General features: G+C 32.3%; 1 protein-coding gene across 6 annotated transcripts in view; it reads left to right on the top strand.

Moving 5' to 3' along the window:
• Positions 1-21612, top strand: part of LOC143044961 (uncharacterized) — a 62089-nt gene that overhangs the window by 36367 nt on the left and 4110 nt on the right. For 3 of the 6 annotated variants that reach the window (XM_076217236.1, XM_076217235.1, XM_076217237.1), the window contains 4 exons: positions 212-308; positions 2049-2122; positions 7979-8093; positions 13184-13224. In XM_076217236.1, coding sequence (XP_076073351.1) covers positions 212-308; positions 2049-2122; positions 7979-8093; positions 13184-13224 — 327 coding nt within the window. Of the gene's footprint in view, positions 1-211; positions 309-2048; positions 2123-7978; positions 8094-13183; positions 13225-19018; positions 19037-21612 lie in introns of those variants that run through there. The other 3 variants (XM_076217234.1, XR_012968823.1, XM_076217240.1) reach the window with 3 other exon arrangements.

Genomic DNA, 21612 nt, shown 5'->3' on the forward strand with positions numbered 1-21612 from the left:
TATAAAACCTTAATCTAAGTTAATATCTAGTGTGTTGATACTACATAATTTTTGGATGATTTAAACATTGTTAATCAGAATGCAGTATATATTTCATAGGCCAAATTATTGACAGTAATAATATCCTGAAGTATACAGACCAATTAAGGGGAGATAAAAGAAATAATTTTTTATAATTCTTGGAGTCATTATAATATTTTTTGTTTTTCAGTTCAAGAAGAAGAAGATGACAAGATGATGGTAGAATGGTTTGAATTGGTTAACAATAAAAATGAGCTTGTCAGAAAGGAGGCTGATCTGATCTATCTGTAAGTAAGGGGAAATAACTCTTGAATTGGTTAACAATAAGAATGAGCTAGTCAGAAAGGAGGCTGATCTGATCTATTTGTAAGTAAGGGGAATAACTCTTGAATTGGTTAACAATAAGAATGAGCTTGTCAGAAAGGAGGCTGATCTGATCTATTTGTAAGTAGGGGAAATAACTCTAGAATTGGTTAACAATAAGAATGAGCTAGTCAGAAAGGAGGCTGATCTGATCTATTTGTAAGTAAGGGGAATAAATCTTGAATTGGTAAACAATAAGAATGAGCTTGTCAGAAAGGAGGCTGATCTGATCTATTTGTAAGTAAGGGGAATAACTCTTGAATTTGTTAACAATAAGAATGAGCTTGTCAGAAAGGAGGCTGATCTGATCTATTTGTAAGTAAGGGGAATAACTCTTGAATTGGTTAACAATAAGAATGAGCTTGTCAGAAAGGAGGCTGATCTGATCTATTTGTAAGTAAGGGGAATAACTCTTGAATTGGTTAACAATAAGAATGAGCTTGTCAGAAAGGAGGCTGATCTGATCTATTTGTAAGTAAGGGAAATAACTCTTGAATTGGTAAACAATAAGAATGAGCTAGTCAGAAAGGAGGCTGATCTGATCTATTTGTAAGTAAGGGGAATAACTCTTGAATTGGTTAACAATAAGAATGAGCTTGTCAGAAAGGAGGCTGATCTGATCTATTTGTAAGTAAGGGGAATAACTCTTGAATTGGTTAACAATAAGAATGAGCTAGTCAGAAAGGAGGCTGATCTGATCTATTTGTAAGTAAGGGGAATAAATCTTGAATTGGTTAACAATAAGAATGAGCTTGTCAGAAAGGAGACTGATCTGATCTATTTGTAAGTAAGGGGAATAACTCTTGAATTGGTAAACAATAAGAATGAGCTTGTCAGAAAGGAGGCTGATCTGATCTATTTGTAAGTAAGGGGAATAACTCTTGAATTGGTAAACAATAAGAATGAGCTTGTCAGAAAGGAGACTGATCTGATCTATTTGTAAGTAAGGGGAATAACTCTTGAATTGGTTAACAATAAGAATGGGCTAGTCAGAAAGGAGACTGATCTGATCTATTTGTAAGTAAGGGGAATAACTCTTGACATATCTGTAAGTAAGAGAATTAACTCTTGACAGTAATCTTTGTACACAGAAGAATAGTTACTACCTTTATGAAAAGTCAGTCATTCATTTTTTTTTAGTAGAGCAACAACACAATACATTGTAACAATTTCACTACACACATATCGACAATATAATTATGTCTCTTCAATGACATAGACGTAATTGAATATAGGAAGCCATGGTTCATTTAAGATAATTTAAATGTAAAATCAATTAGACTTTTTAAGATGCAAATAAATTCCCATTAGGTTTTATACTTGAACAAGATATATATTATTACTAACCACATTTAAATGCATGACTTTGAATTAGATTTAAATAGATATAAAAAGATGGTATGAGTGCTGATGAGACAAATCGCCATCCTTTAGTCATAATAAGTAAAAAGTAAACCATTATAGGTCAAAGTAAGGCCATCAGCAAGCTATAAAGGGCTTAAAATATGACAATTGTAAAACCATTGATCTTATTTGTATAAAAAATGAAAAACGAGAAAATTATGAACAACATCAACAAACAACAATCTTCATACCACTGTACGCAATAAAAGCGTGAAAACTTTCACAGAAATTTGTAATCAAATTTACATATTTAATTACAGATCCAGGGCACAAGAATTGGAAGGTGAACAGAATGAAATCGACAGACAGCTGAGGGCATTATTACTAAAGAATGGTAGGTTCTTTTTTATAGATGACAATGATACAAAAGGAGGCTGGTACTATAAAGTGATGGAGCAGTATTATAACCTCAAATGTTGGCTCAGTCTGCCGAGGGTGGGGACGAAAGGACTGGATAGTAACCTTTGGCTAGAGAAGATGCTAAGTTGTATGAAACAAAAGGAACCTAGGTTCCAAATTAAGATAATACTGTGTTTATTATTAACAGATATTCAAGTTTAGGAATAAATTCATTTAACACAACATTGTAAGGTTCCAAAATACATACTGCTGTTGTTAACAGTTGCTTTGTTCTAGTTATAAATATGTTTAATACAAATGATATTAGGTCCTAAAAGTATATCGTCGCTGGGCTTCTAAAATGTCGTATATGACTTTTTTGGGTAAAAATACTTTTTGACACCAATGGTCTGGGCGGGAGGAAATCTTTTGTATTACAAAATAACATACAGTTAGACCAATCAAAATGTGTGAAATAAGACATATTACAAAGTTGCCAATGTCAGTAGTTTGTAAAGTTTGCTTACAAAATGTTGTATGAAAACTTGAAAATTGTTGTAGAATGGCTGAAAGAAAAAAATAAGTGTACATTTCTTTAAGTTCTTGGATAATCCAGAAATGTCAAAGTTTTTATTTCACTGTTATTTAAAAAATTGTACAAGTTCACATACGACATTTTGGAAGCATGCATTTTGCCAAAATTTTCAAAGCCTGTTTGTGAGATATTTTTTTCTTAAAAAATTTGTAATTTACAACATTTTAGAAGCCCAGCGACGATATGCTACATTTGCACTGATGTGAACAGATGCTTAAGGTAGATATTAGTGTATTAAATACAAACTATAGGATATTAGGTCCCAAATATACTTGTTATTGATGTTAACAAATGTCCGGTCTAGGTATAAATGTGTTTAATACAACTGGTGTTAGTTCCCAAATATATTTGTAACTGATATATGATAAGGTGTAAATGTTAATTTTTATTGATTCAACAAATATCAGTTTCCAAATATAAGTTCTGGTGTGTAAACTGTCTTCAGATACCAAGGTGTAAATGTAAAAGTTTTAATATAACAGTTGTTAGGTTTCCTTAAAAAATCTTAAATCTATTGGTGTAAACAAATGTTCAGGTCTTAATATAAATATATTGAATAAAACAAATGTTAGGTCCAAAATATACATGCAACTTATGTAACAGGTGCTGAGGTCTAAATCTTATCATGTTTAATCTTAGATCCAAAACAAATTCTGCAAAGATGTAAACAGATCTAGATGTATAAGGTTTAATACAACAGTTGTTAGATCTCAAAGACAAACATTCTATAGATGTTCTGTAAACATATGTTGAGATATGAATTTATTTACTAAAATGAACTACATGGTAGGTCCCAAATATACTTGGTACTAATGTAAGCAGTTGTTGAGGTCTAAATCGTATAATATTTAATAGAACAGGTGTTAGGTCCAAAATATACTGGCTACTTATGAAAACGGGTACAGAGGTCAAGATTCAAAGGTTTAATACAATAGATGTTAGGTTCCCCTAAAAAAAGTTCTTCTGGTATAAAAAGATGTTCAGGTCTAAATATAAATTTATTTCCTCAACAAACTGCATGGTAGGCCCTAACTATCCTTGCTACTGATGTAAACAGGTTCTAAGGTCTAAATCTCAACATATTTAATACAACAGATTTTAGGTCCAAAATTTACTTGCTACTGATTCAGATTCTTTATTAAGATAACTAAAAGTACATACTGGTTCTCCATTACAAAACATATGATAATTACAAAACAACATTTCAAGTATTTGTATATATCGCTACATTATGACAACAATACTTTCAAGTAAACTGCATCTTTTATTGTCAGACAATGTAGTGGTATTTGAATTTTATCACACAACTGTAAATACCATCTGGGGGAACTTAGGGAACTCTGCCAGCACAAAACATAGGAGGCGTTAGTTCAGCAGCTCTTTATACTTTGCTTTATATATATAATAATACAATTGTACCAAGGCGTCCAAAACTGTCATATATTCCGGACAATTGTATAATGTCTGGTCAACGTCTGGCTGGGCAAAGCATGAAAAGGTCAACGTCTGGCTGGGCAAAGCATGAAAAGGTCAACTACTTTTTAGTTTTAAAGGCTTTCTTAACAGACGGTCATTTTAACATAATTCACGATCTTTTTGACCCAACCTTTTGTTTTAAACAGCCACACATTTCCTGTCATAAAAGTGACATGATGATTATCTACTATCAAAACAACCCCTTCTTCAATACTTTCTAATTTTAATCAAGGCTAATTAGTTATTGGACAGCTGAAATCTACCTGTTCAGGTGATGGGTAAACTATTTTCAGTAGTACAGTACCAGACATCATATGAATTGATCGGTCTTTTCACAATTATTTTCCTACATTTCAGCGGTTTATATCTAATTGCTTTAGTCCAAAAGATTAAAATTATAAGAAATACATTTATAAATATGATTTGATGAAAAATTTAAAAAGGTTTTAAATGAAAAATCATCAGAACTGCATTGTATGTCAGAACTAGAACACATGTGTGCATGTGCCCTGGTGGGAAATTTAATTATGCATTCTACATTTCTTCAAAAATGCTGAAATTATCACTGAAACCTGTATCTAACCTTCATTTCAAGTATTTTATTGAAGAAATAAAGTGTAAAGGGAGCTTCTTCACTCAGTCATGCTTTGTAAGATTACACAGATTTTACGTATCCGTTTCTGGTCCATGTTTTACCATTGTCAAGTTAACATCCGGTATTAGAAAAATGTGATTTTAGATACGAAAGTAAAGTTTTTGACAATGTCTTTTTGCACAAATAAAGAGTCTAAGGCAGATATCATATGAGCAAGCTGATGTGCACACTTCGAATGATGCACTGCCAATTTAACAGTTTAGGTCAGAACATCAAATTTATATCAAAGTAAAGTTTAATATCGTTTTTTTTTTAATCTAATGTCAATCATTGGGATGGTCATCTGATTAGCATAATTGCCTTTTGTGACTTAGTCTTAACTTAGTCTTGAAGTATTAAAATCGGGATCAGATATAAAATGTCCGGCTGGCTCAAATATTTTTGGAAGCCCTGAATTGTAACCATAATTTTCAGAATTGATTCTCATTTCTAGTGCATTTTCTAATAAATTTTATATAAAAACAGATCCAAAGGCTAAGATATAAATCAAATGAATTCATTTGTTAGGTCCCAAATATACATGCTCTTGATGTAAACAAATGCTGAGGTGTAAATCAAAATTATTTGATACAACAAATGTTATCTGCCAAATTTAAATGTTTGCTGAGGTGTTAATTAATATTATTGAAATTATTCAATACAACAGATGTTAACGCTCAAAATTAACAGATGCAGAGATACAAATTTTAATTTTTTTCTACAAAAGATGTTCGGTGTTAATTGTAAATGCATGAATACATGCCTCTAGTGATAATTGGTTAAAGGAGAAGGTTCACGAAGGGTTAAAATTGGCCCTGATTTTTTTATGCTTTTTAAATTGGGGCAAAAAATTACAAATGTCACATAGAAATACTTGTGATAATACTACTAAGACAAAAAAAAAATTTCTGGCACTTTCCTTAACTATTTATGGAGCAATAACCACTTAAATGAGCATAATTTGTATTAAAAGGTCAATTTTGGTACTTTTTGTCCATAATTTTAATTGTTTTTGGCATAATTAACTTTGGCCTCCATCTCCGATCTAAAAAGTTTTTATATTGATCTATATCAAAATTTGAATCTTTTGGTTACAATACATTCTGGATCGTAGGTGGCGGCCAAGGTGTTTCAAAAGCTTTTAGGTCTGAAAAATGCACAAAATCATCATATTTTGACAAAATGTCAAAAATGGGCTTACTTTGGCGAATGTCTTGTAGTCTTATGAAAAGAACTGATATATTTAGCATTTATACTTTTGAAATAGACCCATTTACGAACAAAATTGAGACCTTTTTGGTGTTTTATGATAAAGTTGATATTTTAGGCCATTTTGTGCCATTAGTGAACCTTGTCCTTTACATTGCAAAGGAATGTAGGTTCCAAATTAAATGTAAATGATGAATTCTATACTGTGAATTTATTATTATTTGTTGGATACAATTTTTCGTGGGTTTTGTGGGTATGGGTGAAAATCAAATTTACATGTTCAACAAATTACAAATTTTCTATAGGCTTGTATGCAAAGATTGGCAAAACCACGAATCAGATATCCACAAAGATGCAAGTTTTCCTCAATTTACGAAAAATTAAAATCCACAAAAATAAATGAATCCATAGTAATGTCTGATGAGTGAAATGATAAATACTGATCCAATTTAATTATTTTATGCATTATTATACTATTAAACGAGAAGACCTCATTTTGTGTGTCGCTTCTATTCCTTCCAAAATAAATTAATCAACATACCTCTGTGTCCTATAGCATGTATAGGTAACATGCATAGTCGCATTCTTATGACTATTCAGTTTGAGTTATTTTGGGAGAAAAACGAAAATAAAGGTGTCCGAATATTGTTTCCATTATCAAACCGACTTTTATGTCAGACATGACTTCCAGATTTAACATTGAGAACCAATCGTATGATAGATAACAAAAATGATAAATAAATAAGCCAATCAGAGAGAGTGTTGTCCATATCGTGGTTTTTAGAATGTAAGAACCTCTATTATTGTATTTGGTTTTAACTTACACAAAATTTTCATAAGTACTCCGAAGGGGACAGGACAACTATTTTTGCATTTATCTGCATGTATACTATGATAAATACTACTATAACATATAGAGACTCTCTATATAATATAGCAGTGATGGCCAAGGAGAAGAAACTATGAATTAATAGTTAATAGAAAATTAAATACTCTTTAATATTTATAATATAGATACGTATGTTCAAAGTATACAGACATGCGAAAATAATGGAATATAACAGAAAACAAATTAATAACGGACTTTGAAAAAAAAGAGGGCTTAAAAATATTGTCCCGTCTCCGTGTACCTATATGACTTTTTATATAATTTCTTAAATTCTTAAGACATAAAATCTTTTACAAAAATTCATCCTAAAATAGTAAACATACTTTCAACCAAGCATAAAATGCCTGCTATTTCGTTTTTAAGTCAAATAGGACTTCTGGTTTTAAACTTGCACATAAATTTCATTAGAGTACTCGGGGACAGGACAATAATTATTGTGTTGATAGAGACTCTCCAAATAGCAGCGATCGTCTAGGAGAAGAAATTGATAGTTAATGGCAAATACACTTTACTTAAAGTATATGTATGTTCATAGTATACAGAAACACAAAAATAATGGAATTTAACAGAAAACCAATAACGGACTTTGGAAACAAGGGAGAAGGCTTAAACTGTTCCAAGTACCTATGAATTTTGATATTTTTTCTGAAATTCTCCAGATATGAAATCTTTTGCTGAAATTCTCCAGACACAAAATCTCACAAGATCTAAATGCCTTCGATTTCACGGGTGTGTTCTAGTAGTTAATGAAATTTAGAAACAATACTTATGTAGTAATATATTTACATCCTTGATCAGAGACGTAAAATAAATTTGTATCATATTGATTTGTGGGTTGATAATCTCAAGTAAGCAATTTTCAGATCTGTCATGCAGCTATTCCTGTTTGTGTTTGAAATTTCAATCAGTTAAACACAGCGACACAGGTCTGGACACAGTATTGGTCTTGTTTACTTTCTATATGCAATGCAGTACAAGATTGGTTTTGTTTTTTTTTAATTAAGCTGTTTGGAAAGCATCTGTTTATTTTATGTATTTTTTTTTCTAGAAAAATACAAAACTGAAAAAGATAAAGTTGAAGAAGAGCAATTAATACAGAAGTTACTAGATGTTGTTAACCAAAGAAATATAATTGTTGACAGTATAGATGAAGATCGAATAAGGTAAGAAATAGAATATTTGTATTCAATGTACCATTCATTTGTTATTGTTCCTGGGGGAACTTATTTGTGGATTTTGTGATTACACATTAACCACAAGTCCAAATGTTAAAAACTTTTTAATAGGTTTATATGGAGAATTTTCTAAATCCCCAAAATTAAGTTTCAAGGAGAACACATTTTTTCCTGAACCACGAAAATTTAAACCCATGAAAATGATTGAATCTACAGTATTTATTATAGCCTAGACCCTGGCTCACTGGTTAAATCTGAGTCAGAAGGATTAAAATGTCATGTTTACATTTACAAGGTGTAAGAATGATGCATTCAAAGACAACGGCTCCAACACAGTTACCCTCCTTTGATTTTTGTTGTCCACAAATTTAGCCCGTAATAGGACAGTATATATTACTTGCAAATATTCCTTCCATACACTTGTCAAATTATTTTTTTCATTATTTATGCATCTTTAAGCAAAAAGGGGTGAAATTACACCAAAACAATTAAAAGGTAAATAATTTCAAGGTGAAGAAGTGATTTTATCAAGTTGAAAAAGGTAAACAAATTAGTTAAGTTCAAAGCTGACAAAATAAATTCAAAACCCCCTTGACTCACATGGAATTATCCATTATGAAGTTTTCTATCATTTTTGTCATAAAAGTAATACACCTTACTATAAAAAATCTTATCACCAAAACACAGGTGAGATTTATTGTTAAAAGGAATGCACTACAATATTTCACACATGGCAGGGGTACTCTAACACTAGTTCTGTTAATTGACTTAGGATTGCCAGATTTCCTGCTGAAGGTAGGTGATTCTCTCCAGGTACTCTAGCACTTTCTCAAGCAATTAAAACCTGCTGCTACAAAATAGCCAATAGGACTGAAAGGGGTGTTAAACACCCAAAAGGAATCTTATTTGTTTCACCCCCAATTGAAAATCCCTATCTGTTCAACCAAATATTGCAATTTTCACAGCTATCTCAATATTTTACATTAAGTTTAACTTCATAGAAACCAGGTATATCCTGAATCATGCATATCTCGCCTGTCTACACGCCAATTTTCAACCTACCTTTTAAATCTAATAGTAAAAATTTGACCTTCAGAACACATGGGTACTACCAAAACAAATGCAAAATAACCCCTGGTTTTCTGGGAATCTTAAATTCATATACTATATGAAGCGCATTAATCCATAATTATACCCCCGCTTTAAAAAAGGGGGGTATACTGTTTTACCTCTGTCTGTCCGTCAGTCCGTCCGTCAGTCCGTCAGTCCGTCCGTCAGTCAGTCCGTCCCATGAAACTTTCGTCACATTTTTCTCAGGAACTACACATCCACCCTTTCTGTAATTTGGTATCAACATTTATATATGTTAGCCATACCGTGTGATGCGTTTTCAGATTCATCACTTGACAACTTCCTGTTTACCGAACACTTGTATGATTTTACACATGATAGCCAAGTTGAAAATTTTCGTCACATTTTTCTCAGCAACTACAATACAAGGATTTCTGAAATTTGGTTTCAGGATTTATATAAGTCAGCTATACCGTGTGATGCGTTTTCAGATTCATCACTCGACAACTTCCTGTTTACCGAACACTTGTATGATTTTACACATGATAGCCAAGTTGAAAATTTTCGTCACATTTTTCTCAGGAACTACAATACAAGGATTTCTGAAATTTGGTTTCAGGATTTATATAAGTCAGCTATACTGTGTGATGCGTTTTCAGATTCATCACTTGACAACTTCCTGTTTACCGAACACTTGCATATTTTTACACTATTAATATTATCCACTTGCGGCGGGGGTATCATCAGTGAGCAGTAGCTCGCAGTTTCACTTGTTTTTAATGCAAACTCATAGACAAGTGAATTTTGGCTCATATTGGTCTAGATATATTTCTCTTTCACCAAAAGTTTCATTTCTTCAAATTTTTGGGTTAGTTTTAGTAAATAATGACATCAAAAGCGCAATATTGTGTAGAGTAGGTCTTATTTTACATGCGTTCTAAGTTGGAGAGAGCATTATAATGACAAGGAGCTGAAAGGAAAACACTTTTTGAGCTCATCAGTTCCAAAGAGCCAGAATAAACTTTTGCTGGCTCTTGGTGACCATCTTCTGTTGTCTGTTGTAATTCATTGTTGTCCTCTTCCATGTTTGTATTTTTGGGGGAAAGAATAGAAGTTGTTGAACAACTGTTACTAGCAAAAATGATAAGAAAAACATATAAAATAAGTCAACATTTTAGCTGAAAATATTCAGTAAACAGAGTTATTGCCCTTTATGGAGGATTTTTAATTATTTTTGCATTTGAATATAAAAAAAAAAAATCAGTTAAAAAAGACCAAACTGTATACTGAAAAAAAATTCAACAATGCAAAATATTAACTTATAGAAGGTGTTAATTTGTCTTCATAATGTCATTTTCCTAATATTGAATTGTTATTACAGTGCTAAATATCATCGGCTACCCTTTTAACAGCCAATTTTTATTCTGCAGGACATGTGTTAAATTAAAGATTGTTAGTCTACTTATATAACATATGATTAAATAAATATCTTTTTAGTAAAAACTATGATAAAAGTACTTAGCTTTTTATAGATACAATCTGGTGTTAGTTAGACATCAATTACTTGACTAACCTTCATAGAACTTTATTTGATTTGCATAAGATTTTTTTATGATTAAGAGATGAAGCAAAATTTATAATTTTTTTTTTTTTTTTTCAAATGAACTGATATACAGACTTTTTTTTGCAATTAACATTTACAGACAGCCTTGGATTCCTTTTTTTTTAAATGATCAATTAGTAAACTGTTGATTATTGTTTAAAAAAAGATTGGACGAAAGCTAATCTTCAACACAAGAAATATAATCAGCATTGCAATTTTACCCTTACAGTAGCAATTGCAGGCGAAACACAAGGTGTAGGTGAAACCCTGTAAAATAAAAAAAAATGTATTAATTTTTTTAGATAGATTAAGATACAATAGATGGGATTCCAATTTCGTTTCTATTAGTAAACTTGGGACTAGGGGTCATTTGTCACAAAACACATCATTGGATACTACAATACAAGGATTTCTGAAATTTGGTTTCAGGATTTATATAAGTCAGCTATACCGTGTGATGCGTTTTCAGATTCATCACTCGACAACTTCCTGTTTACCGAACACTTGTATGATTTTACACATGATAGCCAAGTTGAAAATTTTCGTCACATTTTTCTCAGGAACTACAATACAAGGATTTCTGAAATTTGGTTTCAGGATTTATATAAGTCAGCTATACTGTGTGATGCGTTTTCAGATTCATCACTTGACAACTTCCTGTTTACCGAACACTTGCATATTTTTACACTATTAATATTATCCACTTGCGGCGGGGGTATCATCAGTGAGCAGTAGCTCGCAGTTTCACTTGTTTTTAATGCAAACTCATAGACAAGTGAATTTTGGCTCATATTGGTCTAGATATATTTCTCTTTCACCAAAAGTTTCATTTCTTCAAATTTTTGGGTTAGTTTTAGTAAATAATGACATCAAAAGCGCAATATTGTGTAGAGTAGGTCTTATTTTACATGCGTTCTAAGTTGGAGAGAGCATTATAATGACAAGGAGCTGAAAGGAAAACACTTTTTGAGCTCATCAGTTCCAAAGAGCCAGAATAAACTTTTGCTGGCTCTTGGTGACCATCTTCTGTTGTCTGTTGTAATTCATTGTTGTCCTCTTCCATGTTTGTATTTTTGGGGGAAAGAATAGAAGTTGTTGAACAACTGTTACTAGCAAAAATGATAAGAAAAACATATAAAATAAGTCAACATTTTAGCTGAAAATATTCAGTAAACAGAGTTATTGCCCTTTATGGAGGATTTTTAATTATTTTTGCATTTGAATATAAAAAAAAAAAATCAGTTAAAAAAGACCAAACTGTATACTGAAAAAAAATTCAACAATGCAAAATATTAACTTATAGAAGGTGTTAATTTGTCTTCATAATGTCATTTTCCTAATATTGAATTGTTATTACAGTGCTAAATATCATCGGCTACCCTTTTAACAGCCAATTTTTATTCTGCAGGACATGTGTTAAATTAAAGAGTGTTAGTCTACTTATATAACATATGATTAAATAAATATCTTTTTAGTAAAAACTATGATAAAAGTACTTAGCTTTTTATAGATACAATCTGGTGTTAGTTAGACATCAATTACTTGACTAACCTTCATAGAACTTTATTTGATTTGCACAAGATTTTTTTATGATTAAGAGATGAAGCAAAATTTATAATTTTTTTTTTTTTTTTTCAAATGAACTGATATACAGACTTTTTTTTGCAATTAACATTTACAGACAGCCTTGGATTCCTTTTTTTTTAAATGATCAATTAGTAAACTGTTGATTATTGTTTAAAAAAAGATTGGACGAAAGCTAATCTTCAACACAAGAAATATAATCAGCATTGCAATTTTACCCTTACAGTAGCAATTGCAGGCGAAACACAAGGTGTAGGTGAAACCCTGTAAAATAAAAAAAAATGTATTAATTTTTTTAGATAGATTAAGATACAATAGATGGGATTCCAATTTCGTTTCTATTAGTAAACTTGGGACTAGGGGTCATTTGTCACAAAACACATCATTGGATATTGGGACACGAAGTTATTTGATCTTTGACCTCAAAGTTTTAGGAAAAATTTCCATATCATTCACAGATTTGTTATCCCAAGAACAACAATTAATTGTGCTAAAGACTCTGAATTGTTCAAACCATTTTGTAGACTTCATCCAAAAAATTTGTACTGCGACTGTGTATGGAAATGTATGGGGGAAAGGGGGAATTCATGTCTGACCTGGTTATTGTAGGTTTGACTTTGGATATAACAAGCTCATCCAAGTTCTATGAATCACTTGTGCCAGTAACATCATGGATCACATAACACAGGTTTACAGTTTCAGACTTGTTATCATCACTTCGTTCTGTAATTGATACATATTATATTTAAAACGTACAATTTGCCTTTGAAAACAGCTGTTAAAAAACTTGATTTTATTTCAATCTTATTTCTATTTTCAGATATGAAGAAGAAGATAAAGACATTGCTTTGGCCTTACAAGGTATTTTGATATACAATTATTTTATAAAGATATTGCTTTAGCCTTACAAGGTATTTTGACTTACAATCATTTTAGTTTTACAATGGCTCTAAATGGTACCGTATAGCCGGTTATTTTCGTGGGTGTAAAATTTCACGATTTTCATCAAAGAAGTATACGAAATATTTTGGCGGGTATTATTTTGGCAGATTCAAAACTTTTATCAATACCTTTGCATGTACACTTTAAAATTGACGGAATTTATTTTGGTGATTTTGTTCTATCCGCAAAAATAAGCGAGAATTTACACCCCAAAAAAATAACCTGCAGTAAGGTATTTATATTAAAATGGATATTGTCAATGAGGGCATAAAAAAAATTCATAACATATTTTGCTTTTTTTTTAATTATTGCAAAATTGGTTTTACAAACATTTAAGATGCATAATATAGCATTTTGAGCTCACCTGGCCCAAAGGTCCAAGTGAGCTTTTCTCATCACTTGGCGTCCGTCGTCCGTCGTCGTTGTTAACTTTTTACATTTTGAACTTCTTCTATAGAACCACTTAACGGAATGAAACCTTTGTAGCCGATCCATCATCCAAGATGGCCGCCAGGGGCGGGGGGGACTTAGTTTAACATAGGACCCTATGGGAAATGCATACAAATGACTTCTTCTAGAGAACCACTGAATGGAATGAAACCAAACATGGCATGAATGTTCCTTATGAGGTGCTGACCAAGTGTTGTTACTTTGTAGCCGATCCATCATCTTAGATGGCCGCCAGCGGGGGACTTAGTTTAACATAGGACCCTATGGGAAATGCATACAAATGACTTCTTCTAGAGAACCACTGAATAGAATGAAACCAAACATGGCATGAAGGTTCCTTATTAGGTGCTGGCCAAGTGTTGTTACTTTGTAGCAGATCCATCATCCAAGATGGCCGCCAGCGGGGGACTTGGTTTAACATAATGGGAAATGGGAAATGCATACAAATGACTTCTTCTAGAGGACCACTGAATGGAATGAAACCAAACATGGCATGAATGTTCCTTATTAGGTGCTGACCAAGTGTTGTTTCTTTGTAGCCGATCCATCATCCAAGATGGCCGTCAGTGGGGAACTTAGTTTAACATAGCAACCATGGGAAATTCATACAAATGACATCCTTTAGAGAACCACTAAATGGAATGAAACCAAATATAGCATGAATGTTCCTTATGAGATGCTGACCAAGTATTGTTACTTTGTCTCCGATCCATCATCCAAGATGGCTGCCAGCGGGGGGCTTAGTTTAACATAGGACCCTATGGAAAATGCATACAAAAGTCTTCTTCTAGAGAACCACTGAATTGAATGAAATCAAACATAGCATGAATAGTACTTTCTTTATGAGGTGCTGGCCAAGTGTTGTTACTTTGTAGCCAAATTTTATCTGTTTTTATATGATTTCAAAAACCCAAGTAGAGTCAGGTGAGCGATACAGGCTCTTGAGAGCCTCTAGTTTGTATGCCACATTTGTGTGGCCTTTTCAATGAAAATTTGTTGACAGCTTGTAATAAATCAAGCTATGAAAAAATTGATGAGATATAATTCTCTCTATATTCTGATATTTATTATACATCAAATTTTGGAACCTTTATTTCCCAAAACTTTGAAAAATAACAAGAATTTTTGAAGATATAAAAAAATGATTTGTTTAAAGACCCATTGGTGGCCTTCGGTTGTTGTTTGCTCTTTGGTCGGGTTGTTCTCTCTTTGACACATTCCCCATTTCCATTCTCAATTTAAATTGATATAATAATATTATTAAGAAAAGATTTGGTTAGTATGCAACATTTTTAAAGGCGCTCATAATTACATGGATAAAACCAGAGTATTCCTAAGACTTGGCCAGGATCAGCCGACATCCTTATTTGACTCATGTACAGCACAGTGACCTTATTTAAATGATGTACTGACCTTTCTAGTTTTTAATTGATTAACACACATAAAACAGCTGTTGTACAGTGACATAAAAAAATATATTACCCTCCCATGCAGTTATGAAAGAAATGTACACCTTCTTAGCTTTTAATTGATTGACACACATAAAATAGCTGTAGTACAGTGACATAAAAAAAATATATTACCCTCCCATGCATTTATGAAATATTGAAACCTTTTTAGATTTTAATATCTTGACACACATAAAACAGCTGTAGAACAGTGACTTCAAATAAATGTATAACCCTCCCATGCAGTTATGAAATTAATTTACACCTAAATCTATGAAAAAAAAGTTGTTACTGCAAATTGACTTCATTTAAATGTTATACTGACTGTTATTTTTTAGTTGATTGACACACATAAAACAGCTGCATCAAATACATATATATTGTAAATTAACCCTCCCCGTTATCAGTTTTTTAATTATTTGACACTTATTTTGGGGTCAATTTGGGGTGACCTTCATGACAAATAATAGTAAAAAAATCTTTCTAAGTGTTAACAGAAATTTTGTATGCAGTCTACACAGCAACTAGTCCAATGCTCCAGACAAGTAAAGTTTTATGGAACCTAGTCAGTTTTTGCAAAACTTTGTTTATACCAGTAAGAAAAATGCAGGAATATTGCTATTCAGACTACTAATTGGAAAAGATTGTGGTACAGACTGTTTTGATGATCAAGTGCACATTTTCTTCATGACGAAAACAAAAATTGACTGATTTTGACTCATCACTTTAAGTTTTTTCCATGAATGCATGGCAATAACTGATAATTATTTAAGAACTCAGACAAATCTTGATAAAGATATTTTGATGAATCACTATAAAATTTTGACTAATTTGACATTAATGTCCTTAAAAAAAAACCCACCATTTCACACCTACCCTCTTATAGGAAAACTGTTACTGAACAACGACCCCATTTATATGTTGTACTTTACCTTTTAGTTTTTAAATTAGTTTACACTTGGTTGGAAACTTTTACTATGCAAGATCCTGATTAAATGTTGTACTCTTTCTTTTAGTTTGTAAGTTAATTGACACACATTGGATTTGTCAGTGATGTCATACATCTATACTATTAAACGAGAAGACCTCATTTTGTGTGTCGCTTCTCTTCCTTCCACGATTAATTAATCATCATGCCTCTGTGTTCTATAGGTTACATGCATAGTCGCATTTGTTATCCATTCTCATGATTATTCAGATTGAGTTATTTTTGGAGAAAAACAACAAAAAAGGAGTCCGGATATTGATTCCGCCATCAGACTGACTTTTAGTCATAGAAAAGACTTCCGGTTTAAAACAACCAATCGTATGATAGATAACAAAAATCGAAAAATAAATAAGCCAATCAGAGCGTTCTCCATATCATGGTTTTTAGATCGCAAGAACCACAACTATTATACCTCCTTAGAGAGGACAATTATTTTACACGTTTTATCTACATGTAAACTACAATTATGCTACTCTCTGTATTCTGTCTACTGTTTTCTTTGAAATGTTTACTATTTAAGGGGTCATACCAGTTGCATATTTATTAAAATAAGTAAAACATGTGGAAACAAGAATGTGTCCATAGTACACAGATGCCTCCTCGGCACTATATTTGCTAAGTTTCGAGTTGATTGGACTTCAACTTCATCAAAAACTACCTCGACCAAAAACTTAAACCTGAAGCGGGACAGACGGAGGGACGTCACGAACGAACGAACAAACGCACGGATGTACAGACTAGAAAACATAATGCACATAAATGGGGCATAAAAAGTGAAGTAGTGATTTGGCAAAAATGAAAGTAGGGTAGACACTAGAGGGAGGCAGGACCTTTTTCGGGACTTCGGGATCTGTTGTTTTTAAGCTCGGGATCTGGGGATTGATCAATACGGAATCCGGGAATATATTTTTCAATTTCAATATTTCGGGATATGAATTTCTTTAAATTCTGCATCTCGGGATTTCATGTTTTTAAGACCGGGATTTCGGGATCAGGACCCCTCCAACCACCCCTCAAATTAGCCTTAGTCGGTCTTAGTCATTTAAACAAGATTCATATCCTACACGGCATTGGCATGTTAATAAGGCTCTTAAAAGAAAAAGCAGTGATGGATCCGATTGTCCTAGAAGCATATTTTATTAGACTAATAATGGTCTATATATAAGTAGATACATTTATTTAATGTTTGAAGTGGTGCAAATTTTTAATTTAGCAGAAACACGAAAATAGTTAATTTAACAGAAAAGAAACAAATATCGAACTTTGGAAAAAGGGAGAGGGCTTTTGATACCTTTTCTGAAATTCTCCATGATACATAATTATCTTTTACAAACATCATCCTACAACAGTTCACAAGCTGTATATGCCTGCGATTTCGCGGGTGTGTTCTAGTGTTATATAAGATTAAGTTCTTGGTCCATGGTCTTACTGACAGCTTGTACTAAACATGCTAAATATGCAGAAAGAAAACAGCGTAAATTTTAAAGTTGTTTATGATGTCAACTTTCACAAGACATATAGTTGCTTATAGTGAGGTGATAACTGTGATATAGATAAAGACATGTTGAATGTGCAAGACTCTCCTATCCGGTCTTAAGAGGGAATGGACCAAATGTTAAAAATGTGACAAATGGAAGCTCACACCTTTGAGTGCTAAACGTTTCATATTGTTTTAATGCTGTACAACAAATGTGTAAAAAAAGAAAAAAATGTGTAAAATGGCAAATAAAAGGTCTTAATTTCATTGCAAGGAGTGTTTGATTTATAACATCTCCATGGGAAAATGGTGTCCACTTAAACAAAACCCTACATATATCTGAGACCTGATCCTTCTATGCTTCATAAAAATATATATGCTGAATGCTCATTATAAAAGTTTTTTCTCTGAACCTACAGTCATATATAGAATGAAATTCAAAACAGTGTGGCTGTGGCCATTGATTGACACATTAAATTCATCCATTGACTGGGACAATTTACGTGAACGTTTGTCTGTAACGACCACTGTTCACGACGTACCTACGATAGACATTTAAACTGTGGGGTCACCAAAGGTTTCTTAACGCCTTTAATTATAAAATACATGTAATTCGAAAAAATAATCAGGAATAACCTTGATGTTTTGATTTATATAATTGATTATAAATCAAAACATCGTGTTATTTCTGATTATTTTTTTCGAATTACTTTATTAAGGTGTTGAGAACCTTTGGTGACCCCATAGTTTAAGTGTCTTTAAAAAGTACACAGTGAGCAATGGTCGTTACATACAAACGTTCACCTAAATTGTCCCAGTCAATGGATGAATTTAATGTGTCAATCAATGGCCACAGCCACACTGTTTTGAATTTCATTCTACCATTGCAAACTTTATGGAATGATGACAAGGAAATCCTCTGCATTTAAATGCATTTTATATGTATGAGGGCTGGGACTATATGGGGATGATTTTCAATCACATATCCTATGCAAATTTAAATGTTCTTTTCCTGCAAAACTTATGGTCAATCAGAATGAATTATCAATCTCATTTATTGTTTTTCAGAGACCACATTATTCTTTTTTCTAATAATTTTGAGAAAAAAAATCCTATTTTATCACATTGGCCATAATTTTTAAGTTCAAATTTCATGTTCTCTGAAATTAAATGACTAAATAAATTCAAATTTTATAGAAGTAGTTATTACAAAAAGATCCTTTATCATATATGATATGCTGATCAAATGGCATACTTTCTTGAAATGATAAAAATTACTGATCTCCATTGAATTGTTTCTAAATGTATTACTCAATGACATATATATAAAATTGAAATCTTATTTCCTAGATTTTATGAAAGTAAAGGGTAAGATTATATTTATCAATAGAATGATTATGCTTTTCCCAAAACTTAAATTTCATTTTAAATGACATTATAGTGCATTATACAAGGCCTAGTAGATTTAATATGAAAAGTAATTGTAAATTACAATCTTGCTTCCACTGTTTATTCTTATATCTTTGAAATAATTTTGCATGCCTTCTTGAACTACCAATGAACAATATTGTACACCATAAACAAAGCTTTGGCCTGTAGATTGCTAGAATACTTATGTAAGAGCACAATTAAAATTTCAGCCATGTAGATTTCTTTATTAGTGTTTTATGACCCCTGTGTCAATTTTATAAGGGTCATGGTACCCTTTTTAGAATAAATTTAAGAGTTTTGTTATATGATCTTATATGCCTTCTTTTAAAGAGGGGTATACTGTTTTGTCTGTTTCAAACACAGTTGGTTTATCCTTTTTGCCATCGAACTAATCATTTTTGTCTCTTTTTTCAAAGAGTCTACTCAAAACGGTTGTTATCAATAGTGAACAAAAACTGTCGCTTACTTGAGCTTATAATTTTTTTCTTTGACGCCTTTTCGACGAAGTAAGGCGTCAAAGAAAAAAATTATAATAGCCTTTCAAGACGTCATAATTATTTGGACTAGATATTTTGATAACTCAGTATTGTCAAATTACCTTCAAATAGTAAAAAAAGAAACCGACCATAACTGTGTCACTCTCACTATGTCATGTTTAATTTAAAGGTGAGTATGGAAAAATATTTGTTAAGTGACCTACATATTGTGAAAAAAAAAGTAACTCACTGATCACATATCATGGGGTTTTGTTGTGAGATAAATTGAGGTCAGATATGAAAAAAATATTTATTATGTGACCTACATATATTTAAAAATTTGCAATGACTAATTCAGTCACATTTTATTGTGTTTTGAGGTAAGGTATGAACAACTATTTGTTAATTGACCTATATAATGGTAAAACACAGTCAATAACTGTGTCACTCACATTTCACTGTGTTTGTTTTGAGTAGAGAGCTGAAAAAGTATTTGAAAAGTGACCTACATATGGTAACAAAACAATGGCAGTTGTTTAGAATTTACAATTTGAGATATGAAAGGATATTTGATACTGGAATAAGATTCTGGGTTTTAGACAAGTCTTCTTGGAAGGATTATGCTATATCACTAAATTGTTTAAAAAATGGGCTCTACTTTTGGTAAGTTTGTTGCTAAAACTTTGCAGCTTTTTTATGTTTACTGTTGAAGCCAAAGAGTATGTGTATTTAATACACATACTCTTTGGCTTCAACAGTATACATAAAAAAGCTGCAATAGTGCCTCATACAACTTATTAACATTCTGTCATGGCATAGGTATAAGAATGATTCATACATAACATTCAAGAAATTCATGGAATTATTAACAATGTAGGGACAATAAATACACTTTTTGATTTCATTATCATTATCATTTTCATTAAATTAAATATATTTTAGAACAATGAAATTTGATGAACCAATTTATTACGTAATTGCTGCAGAATCATTTACATGCATTAGTAATTGGATTATAACTGACTATTATGCCCTTGACAAAAAGAGCTTAGACTGAAAGAAATTCCCATAACTTTATTAAACTTCTATTTTTTTCATCAAATTTCTCAACAACATAACTATGTAACAAGAAACCTCTTAAGATAGTTTAGTGTTTTTTTTTTTTGCCTTTTCTCAATGAAGAAGAAAAGGGAGATTCAGGCTTGTTGTCAACAATATATTTTTTTGATGATGATAAGATAAGATTATTTTTGGGGAAACAACTAGTGGTAGGTCAATTATATTAGGTACACAGTTGAATTAGCATTGGCACACTGCATTTCCATGGAGATTGTTTGGCTCCCTCCTAAGTCACTGTTCATTGTTTGGCTCTTACCTAAGTCACTGTTCATTGTTTGGCTCTTACCTAAGTCACTGTTCATTGTTTGGCTCTTACCTAAGTCACTGTTCATTGTTTGGCTCTTACCTAAGTCACTGTTCATTGTTTGGCTCCCTTCTAAGTCCCTGTTCATTGTTTGGCTCCCTCCTAAGTCACTGTTCATTGTTTGGCTCCCTCCTAAGTCACTGTTCATTGTTTGGCTCCCTCCTAAGCCACTGTTCATTGTTTGGCTCCCTCCTAAGTCACTGTTCATTGTTTGGCTCCCTCCTAAGTCACTGTTTATTGTTTGGCTCCTTCCTAAGTCCCTGTTCATTGTTTGGCTCCCTCCTAAGTCCCTGTTCATTGTTTGGCTCCCTCCTAAGTCACTGTTCATTGTTTGGCTCTTACCTAAGTCACTGTTCATTGTTTGGCTCCCTCCTAAGTCACTGTTCATTGTTTGGCTCTTACCTAAGTCACTGTTCATTGTTTGGCTCCCTCCTAAGCCACTGTTCATTGTTTGGCTCCCTCCTAAGTCACTGTTCATTGTTTGGCTCCCTCCTAAGTCACTGTTTATTGTTTGGCTCCTTCCTAAGTCCCTGTTCATTGTTTGGCTCCCTCCTAAGTCCCTGTTCATTGTTTGGCTCCCTCCTAAGTCACTGTTCATTGTTTGGCTCCCTCCT

The sequence above is a fragment of the Mytilus galloprovincialis genome, chromosome 9 (assembly GCF_965363235.1).
Source record: "Mytilus galloprovincialis chromosome 9, xbMytGall1.hap1.1, whole genome shotgun sequence".
Taxonomy (NCBI): Eukaryota; Metazoa; Mollusca; class Bivalvia; order Mytilida; family Mytilidae; genus Mytilus; species Mytilus galloprovincialis.